At 43.5% G+C, this 21032-nt stretch overlaps 2 protein-coding genes and 1 non-coding gene across 3 annotated transcripts; 1 reads left to right on the top strand and 2 right to left on the bottom strand.

The window, feature by feature from the left end:
* Positions 1–12088: 12088 nt before the first annotated feature.
* Positions 12089–15813, top strand: LOC120666289 (protein cornichon homolog 1-like). Its single transcript, XM_039946105.1, has 5 exons — positions 12089–12445; positions 13232–13413; positions 14511–14633; positions 15210–15317; positions 15396–15813. Exons 1-4 carry the CDS (start codon positions 12371–12373, stop codon positions 15277–15279), a joined length of 450 nt encoding a protein of 149 aa, XP_039802039.1. The 5' UTR covers positions 12089–12370; the 3' UTR covers positions 15280–15317; positions 15396–15813.
* A 501-nt stretch (positions 15814–16314) lies between these two features.
* Positions 16315–18437, bottom strand: LOC120666290. Its single transcript, XM_039946106.1, has 2 exons — positions 18085–18437; positions 16315–17927 (listed from the first exon to the last, which is right to left on the bottom strand). The coding sequence occupies exon 2, from the start codon at positions 17864–17866 to the stop codon at positions 16565–16567; it is 1302 nt and encodes a 433-aa protein (XP_039802040.1). The 5' UTR covers positions 17867–17927; positions 18085–18437; the 3' UTR covers positions 16315–16564.
* Positions 18438–20357: 1920 nt separating this feature from the next.
* Positions 20358–20442, bottom strand: TRNAM-CAU. The gene is given in 2 exon segments: positions 20358–20393; positions 20405–20442. It is a non-coding gene; the product is annotated as a tRNA-Met (tRNA).
* Between the last annotated feature and the right edge of the window lie 590 nt (positions 20443–21032).

The following is a 21032-nucleotide window of genomic DNA, read 5'->3' on the forward strand; positions in this document are numbered from 1 at the left end:
ATGCCGAGTGTTTTTCTTTTTTCAACATTTTCGAAGCTATTTTTGGGGACTTTGTGTTCTTCACGTCTCCAAATCCCATGAAATTTGTTGAGAGCTTTTGTTGCTAGGACACATGTAAGCAATGTTGATGTAATCCCTCCACAAATCCCTCATGTATTTGGTCCATATTCGGTTTTTTCCCCTGAGTCCTTTTTCATGAACGTGCCTGAGCACGTATTTTATTAAGAGAAAAGTAATATGACTATTACAAACCTTAACAGGCAGAGGCTATTAAGGCAGAAATAGGCCACCACCAGCAAGTGGAAGATGACCTCGAAAACAAACAAGACCAGCAAGAACAACGGACGACACAGCCGAACTCGCAAACCTAGCCACGACCATACAACTAAACATGCCAAAAGGATTCTACAACGTCAAAGGTGCAATGGTCTACAACACAACAACAAAGGTGGTAAAGCATCCACCTAACCAACCAACCACGGCGGCAGCATCCGCTCGAAGCGATCCACAACCAAAATGACGATGGCGGCAAAGCATCCGCCAGCTGACGACCAATGCAGCCGAAACAAGGTAGATGAAAATAATGTGAGGCAGGCGCAAAAGCAGGAGCCCTCCAAAAAGATCAGACGACCACCACCATCAGAGCTTCCAAGATGACGCTTCAAGGGAGGGAGCAACACCACAGGGGCCGTCATCCTCCAACCATGTGATCAAGTCTTTCACCCAGAAGCTTGGCGGAGAGGAAGAAAGATGGGGAAGAATTACGCCTTCAAGAAGGAATACGGCGCCCGAGGGTGTCGCCGTCATTGGTCGTCTGCAGGCAGACCTAGGCTTTCGCCTTCACTCCAATTTCACCCCAGATCTGAATGATGATAAACGCTACCACACCCAACGACCAAACGACGTGCGCAAGACCAAGGCCCGCCCCAAGGCGATCTATGGCGGCGGTGCGGCAACAGCCCCTGGCGAGATCGCCAGCGTGGCCACAGCCCCTAGCCACCGAGGCACAGCACCCCAGGCCACGCGTAGAGGCAAGCAGTGGCGGCCACTACTAATGCAGAAATCGTTTTCAGGAGAGGGTAAAACAACATTTGTAGCCGCGGGCGTGGATCCTGTCCCTGTCTGCCGCAGCTACAAATTGTTTTTTTTTCAGGGGCGGGTAAAGGACCCGCCCCTATAAACACATTTCTAGGGGCGGGTCAAGGCACCTCCCCGCCCCTAGAAATGAGCCTCATTTTTAGGAGCGGCTGATGCGACCACCCGCCCATAAAAAAGCATTTCCAGGGTGGGTCGTAAGCTACATTACCCATCTCCTTTTTGTAAGAGCGGGGTACATTTGGACCCGACCCTAGAAAAAAAAACGGGCATTCTTACAAATCGTTTCTGTAGTAGTGCACGGGCCCGCCACACGTGGTGCCCTGGGGAGTGCGCAGCACGGCGCCCAGGGGAGCAGTGCAACACAGCACCCATCCTAGCGACACACACCGGCGGCGGCCGGTGGCCATGGAGAGGAATGGTGTGGCGCCAGTACGAGAGGCGCGACACCCGCCGAGGACGGCTGGGGGAGGCCGGGTCCAGCCCCGGCCAGCTGCGGTGGTGTGTCAGTACACGTTGATGTTTGGGGCCGGTGAGGGAATTTAGGGGAAAGGGACGAGTGAGGAGAGGGGGCGGGGAGTGGGCCGACGCGCGCAAGACCAAGGCCCGCCCCAGGGCGATCTATGGCGGTGGTGCGGCCACGGCCCCTGGCGAGAGCGGCAGCACGGCCACACCCCCTAGCCACCGAGGCACAGCACCCCAGGCCACCGATAGAGGCGAGCAGTGGAGGCCACAGGCCCCACCACACGTGGCGCCCGAGAGCGGCGCAGCACGGCGCCCAGGGGAGTGGCGCAACGTGGCACCTGTCCCGGCGACACACGGCGGCGGCCGGTGACCATGAAGAGGAATGGCGTGGCACCCGTTGGAGAGGCGCGACACCCGCCGAGGATGGCTGGGGGAGGCTGGGTCCGGCCTGGGCGAGCTGCAGCGGTGCGTCAGTACACGGTGATTTTTGGGGCCGGGGTAGGGAGTTTAGGGGAAGGGGAGGAGCGAGGAGAGGAGGGGGGGGAGTGGGCCGTCGCGATGGGAGAGGCATGCTGGAGGCTCGGCCCGTGCGGCAGCAGCAGCCTGCGGCGCGGAGGCACGGCCAGGTGCTGTCGGCCTGTCGCGTCAGCAAGCAAGCAGGGTGGCGGGAGCAGTATCGGGTGAAGCAAACAGGTTTGTTCTCGCGAGTAGTCTCTTTCAATTTCTAGAGTAAATTGATGATGCGTTGATGTTTCATCCTTCTACTGCTCACTAGCTATGCTTGAAGTAATTTAAGTGGTAACTGATCGCTGTTGGTTTGCCAATTTGGTGGTTCTGTGGCAGTAGCATTTCAATGCAGTGAGCTATTTCTCTGTCCCTCAGTCAGCTCGGATCTTTTGCCTGTGAAATGTTGCTTTCTTGCTGCAGCAACTATTGATTGGTTAATCATTACTGACTTGATTAGTCTTTTGCTTAAGCTTTTGATAGTTGATTGGCCCTAAGTTTTTTTTTGTTTCTATCAGATAAGCTTTAGAGTTTAATCTTTATTTCGTATCTCTTCCTCATTGTTTGAGAATTCACTTTGTCCTGAGATTTTCTAGTCGTTCCTAGGATGAGTTTGTCACTAGTTGATTCGTATCGTCTTGACGATTAGAAAAGTGGTGTGCTTCGGGTGGAAATCGGGATATACGCCTTGTTCTCGTCGACGAGAATTTTTTAAAAGCTCACATTCATTCTCCTCTGGTCGTCCATTCAGGTCTCTTACTTCTGGTATAATTTCCACCCGAAATCATATGTTCACGTGTATGGTATCGCGTGTCCGAGGAGTCCAAACGGATAGTTTTATGGTATAGAGATAAAACAGAAACTCGACTTAAAGTTTAGGGAGATACAATATACTTTTTTTCCTTGTTTTATTGAATCCTAGCGACGTGTGTATGCACCCATCCAAACAAAACCACGTATGGAATAGCCCAATATTGGCCCTGTTTCTCTTGACTACTGGGCCCGGCAGACCATGAGTGTGGGTTCCGTCCGAAATTGGGCCCGGAAGAAAGAGTGGTGGGCTGCAAGATGAAGCCCTATGCACGATGGTTAGGAGTGTTTTTCCAAGTTCCAACAACCTGGTTGTTGCGGGCCTTTGTTCCAACAACCTGATGATGAAAAAAAAATCTAAGCTACTAAGAGCATCTCTAGCAGTCTTCAATAATCTTCGACTATTGAAAGAAAGATATGATCTAGCAGTTTCCCAATACATCTTTCTTTCTCCAATAACTATTGGGATGCCCCAATATTTCACATCATCTCCCCTCAAATAAAGGGAGGGTTCATGCTCTCCCAATATGTTATTGTATTGGGATAAGAGTATTGGAAGATTGCATAAACAACTCCCCCAATAATCCTTAAACTAGTATTGGGACATCTCCCAATACCCGTTATTAGGAAAGGATTATTGGGGAGCTACAGGAGATGGTGTAATGGCGAACATCTTGGAGAAAAATCATATTGGATACACGGTACATCAAAGATTAAATGGGACTATAGAGGCCATTGCCAATCGAAACGAAAGTTAGAAATATAAAGTGTTGGTCAGGAGTAGGGTTTTTTTCGTTGGGTTTCAAAATTTATCCAAATTAGGATAAATTTTATAAAATGTTGGCACTCATTTAGTTGCAATTAAAAAAGTTGGCACACCCAACCAAGTGGTATCCTAAAACTCTTACCTAGATTTTGTTAGAAATTTTTTAGCATGCCCATATTCTAATCTTACCTAATTTTGATAAGGCCGATTTTGAAACCCAACCAAGCAAATTCTTGGCGACAAATGTGTTTCTACTTTCATAGTTGTACAAGTCAAAGGGAGATCACGAACACCCAAGAAGTATACTAAGTTAGTTTCAAAAAAAAAAGTGTACTAAGTTATGAGCAGGGAAGTTGAAAATAAGATGGTTACAAATAATGTGAATATTAGGGCAACTTTAACGTATAATCGTGAAGGACGAACTATGCCATGACAGATCAGCTGGTGCTAGCTTGGTCTGTTTTGCTCCAGCGTTTAGCAAAGCCTAGCACCATATGTGGGACCAAGACTGCAAAGAAAAAGCATATGTTAGCTATCCTTTCCTCGCGCCCGGCAGGTTGCACTGTGAGAAAAGAATATTTGTTTAACCTTAGCTCTGTGTGCTGAGTTTGGCTACCGGTGCTATAACTTTCTAGCTTGGCACCGGTGCTCCAACGTTTGGCACCCGTGTATCTGCATTCTCTCTCCTCAAAGCACCCCTTGGAACATACGTTGGCTGCCCTTATGGGGTATAAAGATCCTGGCAGAGGATAAGATCATGGCAGAGGATAGGTAAGTGAGATGAATCGACAATGTGACAATAACAATGCATTAACAGGATAGATCGGCGTAAAATGTAACAATCAAATTTAAAAATAAGATGTTGTAGTGCAATAGCATTAAAAAGGAATTTAAAAATAACTCTTGCAAAAAGAGAAACAACTATTTCTATTCTATAAACAAATTTATTGTGCAATGAAAGTGAACAGATGGTTCTCTCTATTGATTGATTGAGTTTATATACAAGACCAAGAGACAAGGGCCCAAGGGACATGTCCCTTTGGGATGACCCCTTCATAAATAGTAACTTCCTAGTGACATCATAATGATGTCATTAATCTAATTAATTACTTAATTATAGAATTGATCACTAATCCCTAATTCCTTCATAACACTCCCCCTTGATCAATTTGTCATTCTTGTGGTCTTGTAATTAATTTGATCTTCTTGTGGTCTTGTATTCAATCGAATAACTCCTTGAAAACCATATGGAAAAAATCAGGAGATGCAATACAATATATCTCCCCCAAAAACCTTTCAGGAATAATGTGAGGAGAATCTTGGGAAATCCTGTGGGAAAAACCAAAGTAATTCTGGTATAATAGGCAAAACTCCTAAAAACACAGTGGGAAAAATAAGGAGAAACACTATAATATACAGTTGCCAATGTTAGTAGACCCTTGAGATAAACCCAAAGTCTTAGTCTAATAACATTTTGACACTATGGTCAATATGCTTCAAATATCATCTTCTAAAAACCCCTGTGGGGAAAACTAGATGACATAGCATATAACTTTATGTTGACATTGCCTCATCAAAAACTTTATATGAGAAACCTCAAAAAAGAAAAAAACTCACATAAAGAAAAGAGTACAATGTATCATATGTCTCAATATCATCCACCAAAAATCTTTTTGGGAAAAATGGATGATATGACATAGTCTTGTGTCGATATTGCCTCATTAAAAACTTTATATGAGAAACCCAAAGGAAAAACTCATATAAAGAAAACAGTACAATATGATGTTTTCAACAAGTTATTAATCAGAGAGACGAGAGACTCTCCCCCTGAAACTTGCAAACCTTTCATACAAATATATTCTACACATATGAAATGTGGAGTATAGCAGACCTTGTGAATATCTCTTCGAGATTATCACAAATACTTAGTTTGCAAATATTCATATGCCCATATGACCTATGAAACAGAACCATCTTAATGCAAAATATTGCATTAAGTATAACTTGTCTCCATCTAAACAACACAAGCTGCATTACCTTTATAAATAATGACCTTTGATTCAATAGAATCAGAACCACATAACTTCAGTATGTGACATATCATTCTATCAAGATATACACATTCATGTGTAGCCTTATACAATGCAATATCAGAATAATTAGTGGAATTAACCATTAAATGTCTACTTAAAGACTATTGCAGAATGGTCTTTCCATATTCCTGTAAAGCTTATTTTAATTATCTGAAATTTGAAGATCTTATAGTTAACCAGAATCATGATATCCACGTAATCGGATCATGAATTATACCAAGTCCGTATGTGCTATTTTAAGATATCAAAGATATTCTTAATTTTAATCTACCAATCTTAGGTAGGAATAGTGCTGCTATTAGATAGCAAATTATTGCAAAAACAATACCCGGCCAGGAACTTTTGCAATATATGTATTAGCGCATAAATAGCACAGGAATAATGGACTGCATGTCTCATTATGTTAATTCAATCACTATGGCATAAAACAATCTCCCCTCATGTCTTTCTCTATCATGAGGTAGAACTACCATAGGATTCTCTTTCATATTAAATCACTAAATATAATGTGGATATATGTAGCTTTACTACAAAAACCTGGGAGAAGATACTTGTATCCTAAACACAAAATAAAATTTTGGTTTAGACTGTTATCTTCTATCTCTAAACTCCGTCTTTAGTTTGCAATGTGCTCTTGACAAGTGTTCATTACCAATGATGTCAAGATTACTGACAATCATATAATACTAGGAAATCCAATTTAAGGATTCTGAAATGAACAACACGTGTAATCAATGTTGTATCCTTCAATATAAGGAATACATACAAAGTCGATTATACCAAAATCAACTTAACTGCCTTAAGTCATATATTGACTTAAGAAATACAAGGTATTTGTTGCGATTTTATATATAAGTAAGTATTGGATATGTAAACTCCTTCCCGGAAGTTTCACAATATACCAAATCAAGTGATCATATGTAAATCACTACATCTATCAACTATCAACTGCAAAGATAGATGCTTTTGTACTGTCAGTCAAAAGATAGTATCGGAAATTTATAACTTACTATGGAGAATAACCTGCATTGAAATCAATGCTCTGGGCTTTGCGTAAACCCCTTGTGCTACTAATCTTGTTTTAATCTCACCACCTCATTGTTCTCAATCCATTCTAGGATGAAAACACTTTTGTACCCGCAGTAAAGGTACGTCTAGATGTTGGCTTTAATACCAAAAACACCTCTCTTCTGCTGAGCAAGACTATTTCTATATGTATAACTTTACTCAACAAGTTCCAGTAAGAGTGACAAAACACTCTGCCATGGTCTTATTAACAGATTAACTTTGAATAATGTATACAATTTATTCAGAGAAGTATGAGATGACTCATGTAGCCTTTGTGTGATATAATTCTCCGGTTATCAAAACTCAAAAATGGACCCTGAATGACTCATCGTGACTTCCTTAAACAAGAGTCAGGGCTTTCCGATATCCCAGCATCAGTATTTTGGTGCACCTCTGAGCTGGGTTGTGGATTATAAATATCCACATGACATAAAATGTCCTCTAGGTATCTTTCAACCAAAGGTTGAGTTGCATTTACTACTTTAGAAGAAAAGTCTTCTATTGCTAGCATTAATAATTCTGCTTTATGGCCATACTGCTCCCTCTCTTTTTTTATAATTGGGAGTTGAGTGGTTTTACTTAGTACCACTACTCTTTCTGGCACATACTTGCATTAGATTAATGATTAGTAAATGCATATGGCAGTTTATTTGCAATACTATGCAAATCTTTGAACTCAAAGTTCAGTTAATTTAGTACGTGATCCTAAGCTTGAAATGCTTTATGTATTCAAATATTTTCTGGGCATTATATATGGTACTTCTAATCTCCCCCTAATGCCTGGAAAAGCTCATTTATACTAAAATCCAGCATACTGGTTGTAAATAGATCCTTTCTAAGAGATCTACATACTGAACAATCGATGGAGATTTGAAATCTCAGATGATCCCCAATTTTCTGTGCGAACCCATCAATGTATGCTGCGGTGGTGAGAGTGGTACGTATAAACATAACTCAATCTTACGCAAATAGAAAATCTTCATGTATTTCCACGTACTATATGCATATGGGAGATATGCAGTTAATCATAAGTCAGGAGTGTGTAAATCTACCTGACTTCAATACGAAGTTGATGATAGCAATCCAATAATGATGATCCTGTTATGACTTTAATGTTATACTTATAGATTCCAATTTATGCTTTTGGATATGTAACTAAACTCTTGTGATACCAAGCAATCGTCATTGAAGGTATAAGGGTTTAGAAATGTTCAGGATAATGCTCATAACTAGAACCATTATCTACCAAATGCATGGTTGAGTGTGTAAATTTTACACACTCTAAATCATCTCATAGATGTATCTATACAACCATGAAATGCCTGAACTATCCATACAATCTTTGTATCGGACACATACATATTTTTTTTAAATATGATCAAGGAATCTAATAAAGTCAACCTGATTTTAAGATAAGATAGTCTTAAAATCTGTTTCCCTATGGTACTTATCGTATTCACACTTTGGGAAAGTCAGGACCAAATGAATTGACACTAATTTCTCATGCATCCCTTTGGATGCCTAAGTTGATCATTTCAAATTGAATAGATCTACCGTGTGAAAATTTTGGATACGCAACATGGTGTACGGGATGGTTGTATGCATAATACGACAAAAATGAGATCTATCTCATTACTTATATGCCATATCCAAAGTTGTCTTTTTGTGTTTTCCTAAAAACACATGTGGATATCTCTATATTTTAGTAAAATATGAGTTGAATTAGGACATAATTAAATGTCATCAATTGTTTACTCATATCCTTAGGAAGAAGGATAGTGGAGAAGAGTCGACCAAACTATCATTGCATCGCATCAGCGGTAGACAAAATTATTCCCTCTTCTTGTCATAAGAACCAGAAATATTTTGCTTCCATAATTATAAATTTTGTGGTACAAATTATCCACTAGACACATATCATTCCAAATTGGAGTGATTCCCGTACAATCTATATATGGCAAGAATTCAATGGAATTTTTGTCTAATATATAGAAAAATCCATAAGTATTGTCGAGTATAAATTCATCAATATGATACTCACAGTAGTTATGCATTGACAACAAATGTTACAACATATTTTGATGGACTAAATAATATCAATGGACCAAGAGATTATTCTCAAATCTCAAAACAAGTCATTCGAATTATGTTCGATGATCTTGTTGTCCATGAATTTATGTTCTCTTATGATAGAAATGGGAGTCTTTGTTATGCGATCTTAGAAGATCTGGCAAAAACAATCAAATTTCTAGAGAGCTTAAAATTTAAAATTGAAAACCTTTCAAATCTTATGTCCTATCTCCTATTTTATCCCTTATTGATGTTTAATATAGATAAATTATTCCTTCCATAAGATATTCTTATCGATAATCTTTTATGTCTTAACAATAGCAAGACACATTTTTTGTTATCTATAATAAACAACCCCAATCAAGGGTCATTAAACTATTTTATTAGTTTATGGGATAAAACCAATATTAATGTCCATTGTTTATGTGGGATACTAATACCATCAAGAGCGAGTTCAATAGACTCCTCTGAAGTCAATATCCAAAACATGTTACAAACTATTGATTTAATGAATTTACACCTAAGATAAACTCAAATCACTATGATAATGTTGTAATATCAAATGCAATATTTTATAATTGTATATCTTATCATAGTTTTGGATCATTTTCGGTAGCCATATAAATGTGTATACCATACAACGAATCATCATAGATTTTATTGATACACAAGACAAATAATCTCTATGTCAGAAATATAAAGTAGATCTTTATAGTAGGCAATGTAAATTGCTGCCGAAGCATGGTCTTTGGGCAGAATAATTCACAAGGAATTAAATGCAGCCTTTGCTTAGGACTCTACTACCTTGTGTAAAATAAAACAATATGATGACAAAGAACAATCCAAAACCTTTATTTTGATTAAAAACACATCGTAGGTAATCATCAAGTTTCAGAGAAACAAGATGTAGACCTCTTAGTAACAGGTGATTAGATCACTACTATGGCACAGTCTCAAGACAGGATAAGTCACAAGAAATTAAACGCAGCCTATGCCATAGTCCCCATTACCTTGTGTTAATTAATCAAAATAATCAAGATATGTATATTGCAAATTTTTAATCCATTAAAGATGAATAATCTTTAATGATATTCATGTCTTAGTTAAACTGCAACTAAGTTACTAGCAGTTTAACTTGTATGTGGTGCAAAAATGTGTTTTAGGTGCACCAAAATACCCCGATTCTATTATAAAATTACAAATGTAACATATATGTTGGTGCAAAATGGGGGGTTTGGGTGCACCAACATAGTCAAAAATAGTTATTGGAGTTACAAATGTAATATGTATGTGTTGCAAAGGAGAATTGGGTGCACCACATATTCCAAAATATAATAGAATCAAGATGGCATTGTAATATAATATAATTAAACTACAAAATATATTACAATGGCAATATCCAAGCAACAACAAAGCACGAAGCTCTACAGTTGGGTAGTGGCATAGTTTATGCAAAATCCTGTAGGACTAAAGCAAAAATCCACTTCCTATGTTAGCCTCACTAGCAAAAATGGTTTGCCTACCATATTGCCTTTTCCGATTAGGCTCATATGAACCTAAAACAATTCATGCTTAATTAACTATCAATTAATTAAGAGGCTTCGATTTTGTTGCAACTAAAAATATTTGCCAATCAAAATCGACAAATTATGTATATTTAGACAAACATTTTTCTGGCCTTTAGAGCAAAACAATATAGAGCAGTAAAACTCTATCATACAAATTCTGTTAGACTGACTAAAACAGAAAATTATAGACACAGAAAATATATCTAAATAGTGAAAAACTCCGCAATATAATGTATTATGATGCAATTTATAAAGACTCATAGGTCTCAAAAACTATCTATTTACTCTAGGTAATAATTTGCATCATAAGTCATTTAAACTCAAAGTCTAAAACAAGCATTTATATCATCAATTATAAATGCAATATATTACAATTATAAATGCAATCATAAATATGTAAATAGATAGAACTTAGGAGGCCTTATTGCAAGATTGCATGTGAGAGAGAAAAAATGAAATAGCATAGCCTGGCTCCGCTGGTGGCCTCATTTGGTCCAGAGCGCAGCAGCCTGGCGTGGCCCATCTTGGCCCGATTAAAAAAATGACAGGGAGGGGGAGGCGGTTAGGGGCCTCAAGGAGCCGCCGCTCTCTGCCCAAAGGACACGCCGCCGCTCGTTCGGGGCAAAGGGCGCCGCCGGTCCGGTCGGCCGCCGCGCCGAGCGCCACCAGGTCCGCGTGCACCAGTCGCCGTCATTAGTCGTCGTCGCCGTTCGGCTGCCCGACGCCGCCATCCGCCCGTCGTCGCCGTCTGTCTTTGTGCCCCGCCGCCGGCGTGCTTCTCCGCCGAGCCATGGAGCGCCGCTGCCACCGCCTAGATGTGCTGCCGTCGCGGGCGCCGAGCACCGCTGGGGGGCTGCGCCAAGCGCCGCCGTTTGGGCTTTGGCCGAGCGCCACCGCACCCCTGCTGGGCGCCGCCGTCGCCGCTTGGGCGCGCCGCTGCCTGCCCCAAGGGGCGGCACCTCTTCCTGCCCTGGAAGCCAGCCGCCGCCGCCCCTTGGCCTCTGCACCGCCACGACCGTCGCCGGCGGGCGTCACCGCCGCTGGCCCCAAGCGTCGTCGTCTCCAGGTCCGCGCGCGAACGCCGTTCGCCGCTGCGGTGGGCCGCCGTGACGGAGCGCCCGTGTGTTGCCGTTCTTGGCACTGCACCGCCCCTGTGGAGGAGGGACGGGCACCGAGGACACCGCGGGTGCCTCCGCTGCCGCCGTCGTCGATGGCCACTGTACGCCTTGGGCCCTAGGCCTCTATCTGTTCTTCTCGTCGGGTTCTTCAACCACGGCGCCAACCACTACTCCAGGGAACAGTGCGTCGGCCTTTCTTCTCAGTGGAAGGCAACGTGTCTGATAACATATTGTGCAATAAAAGTGAACAGATTGTTCTCTCTATTGATTGATTGAGTTTATATATAAGACCAAGAGACAAGGGCCCAAGGGACATGTCCCTTTGGGATGACCCCTTCATGAATAGTAACTTCCTAGTGACATCATAATAATATCATTAATCTAATTAATTACTTAATTATAGAATTGATCACTAATCCCTAATTCCTTCATAACAAAATCAACAGGATAGAGGCTCAAAGGCCAACATTATTGGGTTTGTGTAGTCAGCAGCTGCAAGGGAATTTTTCATTGCCTTCGAATGGCAGTCTGTACCCTCTGACCGACTCCTCGCACGCACGCAAGTACCCAACCGCGACCTACCTGCTCCTCTCCCCTCTCCCCTCTCCCCTCTCCCCACCTCGCCGCCGCCTCTCCCGCTTCCGGCGGCCACCGCGCCCATTGTGACCGCGCGGGGCACGGAGCGACCGGGCTGGTCTAGGGCCCTTCCCTTCGGAACTCCACCAAGAAGCAGAGGGGGCGGGGCGCCAGCTTTCTTGGATCGATTGCTCCCGAGCTGACAAAGCAGAGGATTACTCGTCCCGTGCGGCTGCCATGTCTGTGGAGCTCATCCTGTGGCTCTTCTCCTTCGCCTCCGTCATGGTCCTCATCGGCCTCACCGCATACCAGGCAAGCCCGACGATTACCCCTTTGCATCTCTTAAAAGATCACACTTTGACGGCGAATCCAGTCCAAATCTTGCGGGGAACCGGCCAACTTCTGCCCAGTTTCGGGATAAGGCTGCCCGTAGTTCGTGGGGATTTGACGGAATTTGATGGTGGGTTTGGTCAACGGTGCTGTTCTTGTAGTGCCATTCGTACCTTCGAGGATGGGGACGAGATGAAGTCTGCCAGAAAAATCATTTTTTGGTCCTTGAGGATTTCTGACAACTATGTTCTTTTATTAAATCGCAAAGAGAATAGATGTAACATATTTATGTTTATATGCTTTGATATGGTAAATTTTAGACTGTAAGGCTTTTGTATCTTGTTAAACACATGTTGCTACTGCACTGCTTGAAGCTTCTTATTGTTCTGTTTTGAATGTTAGTGCTGGCTGCTAGAACTTGGTGGATGTAATCACACATGCCATGAGTATACTCCTTTAGTTGGTGTGAAACCAGCCTGGTAGTCAGTGGCACTTTGCATTATCATTGCTGTAGTCTCTAAAGCTCAAATTCAACATTATTGATCAGTGATACTTTAGGCTCACCACATCAATAAATGACAAATGTGGTTGATTGATCTTAATGTGTTTCTGCCAACTAGCATGAGTGTTAGGCTTTATATGTTGATGCATCCAACACTCTTCGGATTCCCTCATTCTATAATTTATGCACCAATCAGCCTGCTTATTAGTAGCTTGTTCAATATTGTTGATTTATTCCACTGATTTTGCTCTCTGCTTTTATACCAGCTTATCTGTTTGTCTGATTTGGAGTATGACTATATCAACCCATATGATTCATCATCTCGCATCAATGCGGTGGTCCTTATAGAATACTTACTTCAAGCAGCCCTGTGTGCTTCATTCCTCTTGACGCTACATTGGTTCCCCTTTTTAGTCATGGCACCTGTAACTTACTACCATGTGAAACTGTACGTGTTACTTTCTCTCAGTCTTTATGTTAATTTTAGCATAGTTCTTTCATCATTAGATACTATATGCAGTACATGGCTGGATTCACCTCTTGATTGTTTTTTATACATGGAAATAATACTTTGAAACTATCTAGAAACCTTCATGTAACAGCTAAATAAGAATATTATCAAGTATAGGATTTAGAGATGGTGGTATTATACTTTTATCTAGGATGAGAATTTGTAGTTTTCCTCTTGTTCTGGGTCATCCGTTTTTTCTCTGCCTTTGCAGCATTTCCTTATCTGAAAATGTTGTTCTAGGTGTTAAGAGTCGAGAAGGTAGTGCACCTATTATAGTGTTACACCTGCCCGGGTTTTGTAGCCTCTATACCAAAATTTGTTACTTTTCATTATTGCTACAATATGACTACATTAACTCCGAAGCTGCCATTTGCAATTTATTTGTCAACACGAAAAGTTTGCTTTTCACCACTATTTGCTAAAAACATCTGATGATATTTTTTGTGGAATTATTCAGCTAGTGGCATGTATCACTGATTCCACATATAGTTAACCTTAACAATGATGATTATTGAAAGTGGATCTTAGTATGTTCTTGTTAAGGTACGGATATAGTGTAACCGAATTCTAGTCTGGTTAAAACAACTAATTTTAATCCATTGAATAAAGGAAATCTCTCCATTTTCAATTGTTACATGTGGTAGAAAATCCCCCTTCCCCCTCTTTACGTAATTTAACAGCCAAGCTATGCAGGGTTGTAGCCTTGTAGGCCTTCCAATTGTTGGTCTTTCATGGCTGAAATAGATGATCAGGAGTATCTCAGTTCGATTTTTTAGTCCATTTTGAGTTCTTTTTTCTTCATTTAGACTTTGGTTTAGTTCTCCTTTGGCATTGGGGCTAGTTCAGATCATAATTGTGTAATAAGATTTTTGTAAAGCTAAGCAAGGTTTGTTTTTGCATATTCCCTTTTAATGTTTGCCTATATAACAAACCTTTCTGTAAATTTTAAGTTTGTATGTGTTTTGTGCCTTCATGTTAATTTTTTGTTGTGTTATGATAATAAACCAGAATCATATGATTATATTTCTAACCAGGTTCATGGCTCGGAAACATCTGGTAGATGTCACTGAAATTTTTAGACAATTAAATGGCGAGAAGAAGTACAGGATGATCAAGCTTGGCTTCTACTTCTGCCTATTTATTATTACTATTTACAGGTTTGGATTTTAAGTTATTTTTTTAGTTAATATATTTTGCGGAAGTGTAGTACAGTATACATTTATTTGCTAGTGCTAACTCTGCCCCTCAGCTATTCAAAAATACCTCGATCATTATCGAATCCTTATATATAGCCATCCTCATACTGCCCCTTCCATGTTATAGGATAAAAGTTTCTACATAATGTTTGTATGTAGGTTAGCTTGAGTTTCGTCACCAGAAAATATACTCAAATTTCTGTTGGTAGTGATTGTTAGTATTGGGAAATCCAAATACAAGGTTGTCTTTACACCATGTATTTAAACTTCCAAGTGGTCATTAGCAATAGATGAAATCTGTAAATATATTCAGTATTGTAGGCGTGACCTTACATTTACCTATCTTACTGGATACTGGTTGTGGCCTGTAGCATTGTGGTATTGGCACTTTGGGAGATTGATTATTTCCATATATTATTACTTATTTCAGATTATGATCATGCATCTAATTCCCTGCCAGCTTACTGATATCTTAGAACACTAAGAATGCTATGTTGCATAATCTAATAGTTGACATTTTCTTCATGAATTTAACAGCCTTGTGATGACAGCTGTGATGCTGTTTATTGACGAGGATGTAAATCTGGTAGAAACTAGGACTATCTAGACTTTGCCTCCAACTTGTCTCAGCTCACAGGGGAGCAGGTATTTCAATATCACATTTTCTGTCACTGGCAGACAAAAATGTTTATGTTGTAACAAATTAAACGTGCTGTGTTGCAGACCTGCAGTCTTCAAAAGGAAGCCCAGAAGAACACAATTGGGAGGAACCAGTGAGACCATAACTGAATGCCTTGCCCAAGCTATGAGATGAAGATCAACTCGTGCCCAATAGCTGGAGCTAATCTGATGTCTCAGATTCTCAGTGTTCATTTTTATCCATCAAACAGAACTGACAAATCTGTTGTAGTATGAATTTCACTAGTTTGGTCTGTCAGGTCCGTATTTGTAAATTGGGCTGGCAATGATGCATATCACCATACAATGATCACACGATGGGGACTTCAGAGGCTATTGCCTATTGGCTTGTGCATTTCTTTTGAACTTGCATCCAAGTGCTGCTGTTGTATTTCATTTCAGCTCCACGTTGTCTGTGCATGACTGATGATAAACTGTAGTGTTCATTTACAAGATTCAGTAATTTGTATGCCTTGGGACCTTGATATCAAGATGAATTGAATCTTATCCTAAAATTTGAAGTTTTTTTTAGCAAACTAAAGCTTAGGCTGCTAAACTTTTGTTTCCCCCAAGACTGGTGGGTGGAGTTATTGCGGGGGTATTTTGGGTTTTTCATACTTTTAGCAAATTTTAGCAACTCTTGACTGGCTAATGACTAAAACTCATTTTTAGGTCCAACTAAATTTTAGCAAGATTTAGTAGGATATTCTTGGATCCAAAATTGCTAAACTTTAGCAACTTAACTTTAGCAAGGGGGTCCAAACAGGGTCAAGTAAAACTGTTCTTTTTCACACATAATGGACTGTCTTTGCTCAGTGACCTGCCGCGCAATTATTGAGTGGTTATACAACATTCATATGTAGGAGTCGAATTTCTCTAGATGAATTAGAGTGAACAGTTTTGGTAGGTAGGGGGTTTATGTTCAATGGTATAGGAGTTGATGGATCCAAAACAAAATGACGCCTTATCTTTAAGGTTTTTCTTTAAACAAACTTTTTGCAAGAGCCGAACTTGTTTTTCACATTGCACAACACAGGTTGATGTCTGAATGCATGATCACCAAACTTTCCGACACATCCCTGCACTGCACAGAGTCCCGGTTCAACCCTGAGTGAACCAACAAGGAGCACAAACTCACTCCAGATCAACAAAAAAATGCACGACGAAATTAAACTCTGCACCGTGTATTACTAGAAATGCCTGCTGCTTCCTGGCTACTTGGCGATCTTGGAGATGACGGACTCAAAGGCCCCCACCAGGGCCTTCACCCTGCTCTTCCTCGTCTTCACGAGCTTGCTCGCCGTCTCCTCGATCAGGTTGTTGTACAGCCTCTGGCTCCTCTTCTTCTCCAGTGTCTTCTGGTGCCTCAGCGCCACCGCCGGCACGACAAAGATGCCGGCGCCGGCGCCACCAGACCCACCTACACCTCGCCGCCGGAGGCTCCTGATCCTGAGCTGGATGCCTCTGCTGGCGCTCCCCGACGAAGCGTCCTCGCCCCTCCGGGACCTCAGCCTCGCCGGCTTCTCCTCCTCCGCCGCCACGGCCGGCGCCCTGGTGCTCCTGCTGGAGCGCAGCTTGAAGGCGCCCGACGAGTTCTTGCTCGCCTGTCGGGCGAACGGGTGCAGCGCCGACCGGCTGCTGCCGATGCCCATGCTCTTCACCCTACGGTGCGCCGGGATCGGCCTGCTCGTTTCGGCTGCGGCGGTGGCGGCGTACTCCTCCTCATCAAGAGAGCATGGTACCCGTGGAGCTTGGCCGGCATTGGCAGCTTCATCACGAACCATCTCTTGCTCAACGTCGCGCAGGAGGCTTGCCCGGCTTTGCATCAGGGAAGGGGAAAGGGCTTGGTACCCGTGGAGCAGCTCTTGATCAATCGCCATCTTTTCATCGACGAGCAGCGCCGCCATGGGTTTCTTCTTCCCTTTCGGAGGCTTTGCGCTCTTCTTGTCCAGCGTTTCATGTTGAGTGGTTTCTGCAGCATCCACCTGTCCGGTGATCTTGCTGGCCTTGCCGTGTGACTTCTTCCCCTTCGTCGCCGCCGCATCCTTCTTCTTCCCGGCATCGCCGGAACCGGCGACGGGGGCCGAGACCTTGTCATCAGGCTGTGGAGACGATCCATGGGGTGGAAGTGGAACCGTGGTGTCGTAGGCCACGATGTCCTTCCACTCCACGCTCTCGCCGGCTCCATCCTTGGCTTTGCTGGTGGAGGCGGCGGCCGCCTTCTCGGCAGCAGCCCTGCTGGAGTCCCCGACGCGCCGCCGGAACACGGACCGCACCTTGACCATCACCCTGCTCTGGCTCTCCGGGGCAGCCGCCGGCGGCTGCTTCTTCCGGTGGGGCTTCTTGGTCGCCTCCTTGTCCTCGAACGCGTGCATGCCGCCGTACTTGCAGACGTGGTGGCAGGAGCCCGCCGCCGGCCTGAGGTAGCCAGGGACGGGCTTCGCGCCGCCGTGATGACGAGGCGGCATGCTGCACCCGACTGACTTGGCGATTGGAGCGGCCATCTGCACCTCCATGGGAGACCAGGCCACCTTGCCGATTGTTCCGTGGAGCAGAGTGATTGATTTCAGAGCAAATCTGCAGGGGACGAAAATGGTTTCAGGCCGAGTCCATGCGATCGAGCAAGCTCCGATTCTCTAGAACATGACTCCGATTCTCCGAGTCCATGTGCGATCGTGCTCGGGCAGAAGAATTATTACAGAGCAAGCAGAGCAGAGTGGCATCGAGAACTCACCGGCGGCAACCCCCGCCGCGCCGACTCGGGTTCACTCAATCGCCGCGCGCCATGGCCGCCAAGCAGAGCTCACCGGACCCTTCTTCTCGGCTGCTTCCTCGCTAGTTTCTGTGTGGACTGGTCTCGCCTACTACCTATATATCCTTCCTGCAGTGCAGGCACCAGGCCGCCGGGGTAGGAAGGAGGCGAGATCGGGTCAAGAAAGGGAAACGGCGGTCGGTGGCTGCAGGCTGCAGCACCAGCTCCCATGTTCTTTGTTTAATGGCGCGGCATGGCCAGATGGCGATCGAAGGCGGGCGGGGGGGCTGGCTGAAGAAGCTGCGGTCGGTCAGAGATCGGCGGTAGGAGGAGGTCAAACACGGCGGGAGCGGGGAGACGACGAGCACGCGGGTGGGGTCTGTGGGTAGTTGGCGGGAGGGGTTAGGTGCGCCGTTCGCGCCATTTGACTGGCTGGCTGCCCGGCGGGGCCCGCCCACGTCTGAATTTGAACAGTCTTGCGAGGACATTCCATCAATCAGAGGGTCCCCCGGGCCCAGGCGCAGAGACAGGAATTTGTACACCGTCTGCACTGTCGGTCAGGGACACTTGCACTTGAACACCATCATCACGAATTCATTTCAGGCGGACTCGTGCCACTACCATATGTGCCTGATTGTAACCGGGCCCACATGGCAGTGACAGAGTGCCTCTATTATGCAGAGGGACTTGAGCTTAATTAAGCGAGTCAAGTTAGTACACCTATTACGACCATGGTACTATGTGATTCTACACATTCTTGCAGTATTTTTGACCTGACAACTTGGTCATCGGTCCGTTGCCTTGACATTCTAGCTTTGATTTTTTTTCCTTTTCCGCTGTCCGGTACTTGTCTTCTTTTTGAAACTAACTAGTACTTATCTTCTCGAGAGCCTATCAACATGGCATCAAATGCAAGCTGAATTTCCCGGGTCTCCGTGCACTGACGAAATCGAATGCAACAAAAGAAAGTGCAAGACAGGTTAGCAGTTCAGACCTTTCTTCTAGAAGTCTAGAACTACTAAATCACAGCCATAATCTGAAGAAGCACAAAATATTGGCAGCAAAAAAACACCGACCCCCGCGTGCAAAACACTTGGGCCCCGTTTGGTGGAGCTTCGGCTCCGGCTCCTGCTTGCGCCACATCAGCCTCGGCACTGGAGCTCCAACCAAACGACCGGGACAGTGGAGCGGCTTCTGCTGCCGTGATAGTGGAGCTAGAGCCATTTTTTTGCCGTGCATGGAGGAGCCACAAAAACTGGCTCCGGCTCCGACTTCACATATCAATTCATGTTCATCACCCACCACGAATTCATGCCTCTATTGTTCGCAACAAATGATTGGGAATCTATTTTCCAAATAATTGGGCGTGTGGACAGTTCCGTGTGGAATTCATGTCAATTATTCCTCGCTTTATTTGGAGCGGGTGCTAACTCTAGGATTCATGCTCTACCTGCATAATGGTAGTTTGTTGCTCCAAATTAATTAACCAGCTGACACAGTCGTGAGGACGCTGCCGAGTGAGCGCGACGGGCATTCACTACATACCTAGGAAGCCAGGCAATTTGTGCTTTCTTGCCTTGAACAAATGGCTCTGGTCTCTATTTTCTACAGAACCTACTACTATAGTACGTGGCATCAGCGCGACCTGAAATCAAATGCAACAGAAACTACAAAGACAGGCAAGCAATCCAGACCTTTCGTACTAAAACAAGAAATCACTGGCATAATCTCAAGATGAAGACGCACAGTATCAGGCGGTAGGTACGCCTGAGGCCGAGGAAGAGAAGGCAGTGATCGCTGTGAGCTCCCACGTACAGCACCATCGCTGTCTGAGGAAAAAGTATCAGCATAGGGTCCTCTTCCTCGTAACCTCGTTTAATTTCACATTAGCCATGACTCTTGCTGTCTTGCAGCGATGCTGACAAACATGACGCTAGCATGCATGACCATAAAAGAACAAGAAAGTTATGCATTACGATCTGTCGACTTGGGTGCCTTTGACGCCTTGTCTTTGAACTTTTCTTAGCACCCATGTCAACAAATGCTGCAGCTTTCCTAATAACATAATGGGTAATAACACTTTGCACAAACGTGGGGAGGCGCACTTTTTTAATACAGTTTTCTTCCTCCTTATGAAATCTCTATTCCGGCATGAACACTTTTGCGCAGATAACACTTAAAAAATTAATAGGTAAAAAGCTATCCAAAAAGAACAAGAAAATTAAATATTTCGAGATCCAAAAGTGTTAAAAAAATGGGGTGAGAGAGGCTCGAACTCTCGACCTCAGGATAACTCAATAGCTATGAGACCTACGCGCTAGCCAACTGCGCCACCACCCCGCTGTGTTTCAAATCCAAAAATAAGGTCTATATAATATGGTGGATGATAGCAGTACTATTAATGGAACTGTGTGTTTGCTACGCATCGTAAGTCCGAAATCTCACTTGCAGCTGCACATTTTAAGATTCGGTTTTCGATGAATTCCAGAAAACAAAAGTTAACAGCCACATTTTTTAAACCTAAGGCGCCTCAAAAGTATGTCTATATATATCAAACTTAACACAAAATATGATTTTTGGGTCATGGGCAGCCTGGATTTTTTTTTAAACGTGGCACCTCCCCAATTCCATTCCAACAGAAACGGAATTAAAGCATTCAGAACCCCAAACCCATCAGGGTAAGAGGTACAGAGAAGAGTAGCGACAGAGATAGAGGTAAGGCCTAATTTTCTAGACCTGACTTTCAAGCTAGAAAATTCAGCAACTGATACTCGCACACCAGGGATCCTGGGTGGAGAAACCATACAGACAGAGTTTAAAAGTGCTCAAACATCCAGAAAAAGGCTAATATCCAGACATTCAACAGAAAGGGCTAGCAAAAGGACATATCGCAGGCGTGAGAAGAAGGGTCATCGATCAGCCGTCATCTT

The sequence above is a fragment of the Panicum virgatum genome, chromosome 3N (genome assembly GCF_016808335.1).
Source record: "Panicum virgatum strain AP13 chromosome 3N, P.virgatum_v5, whole genome shotgun sequence".
In the NCBI taxonomy this organism is placed as follows: Eukaryota; Viridiplantae; Streptophyta; class Magnoliopsida; order Poales; family Poaceae; genus Panicum; species Panicum virgatum.

Bases quoted from the DNA above. Each gene is read 5' to 3' on its own strand.
- LOC120666289 (XM_039946105.1), top strand. From the start codon at position 12,371: ATGTCTGTGGAGCTCATCCTGTGGCTCTTCTCCTTCGCCTCCGTCATG. The intron at 12,446-13,231 runs GCAAGCCCGACG...CTTTTATACCAG, and splicing joins TCGGCCTCACCGCATACCAG to CTTATCTGTTTGTCTGATTT. The intron at 13,414-14,510 runs GTACGTGTTACT...ATTTCTAACCAG, and splicing joins ACTTACTACCATGTGAAACT to GTTCATGGCTCGGAAACATC.
- LOC120666290 (XM_039946106.1), bottom strand. From the start codon at position 17,866: ATGGAGGTGCAGATGGCCGCTCCAATCGCCAAGTCAGTCGGGTGCAGC.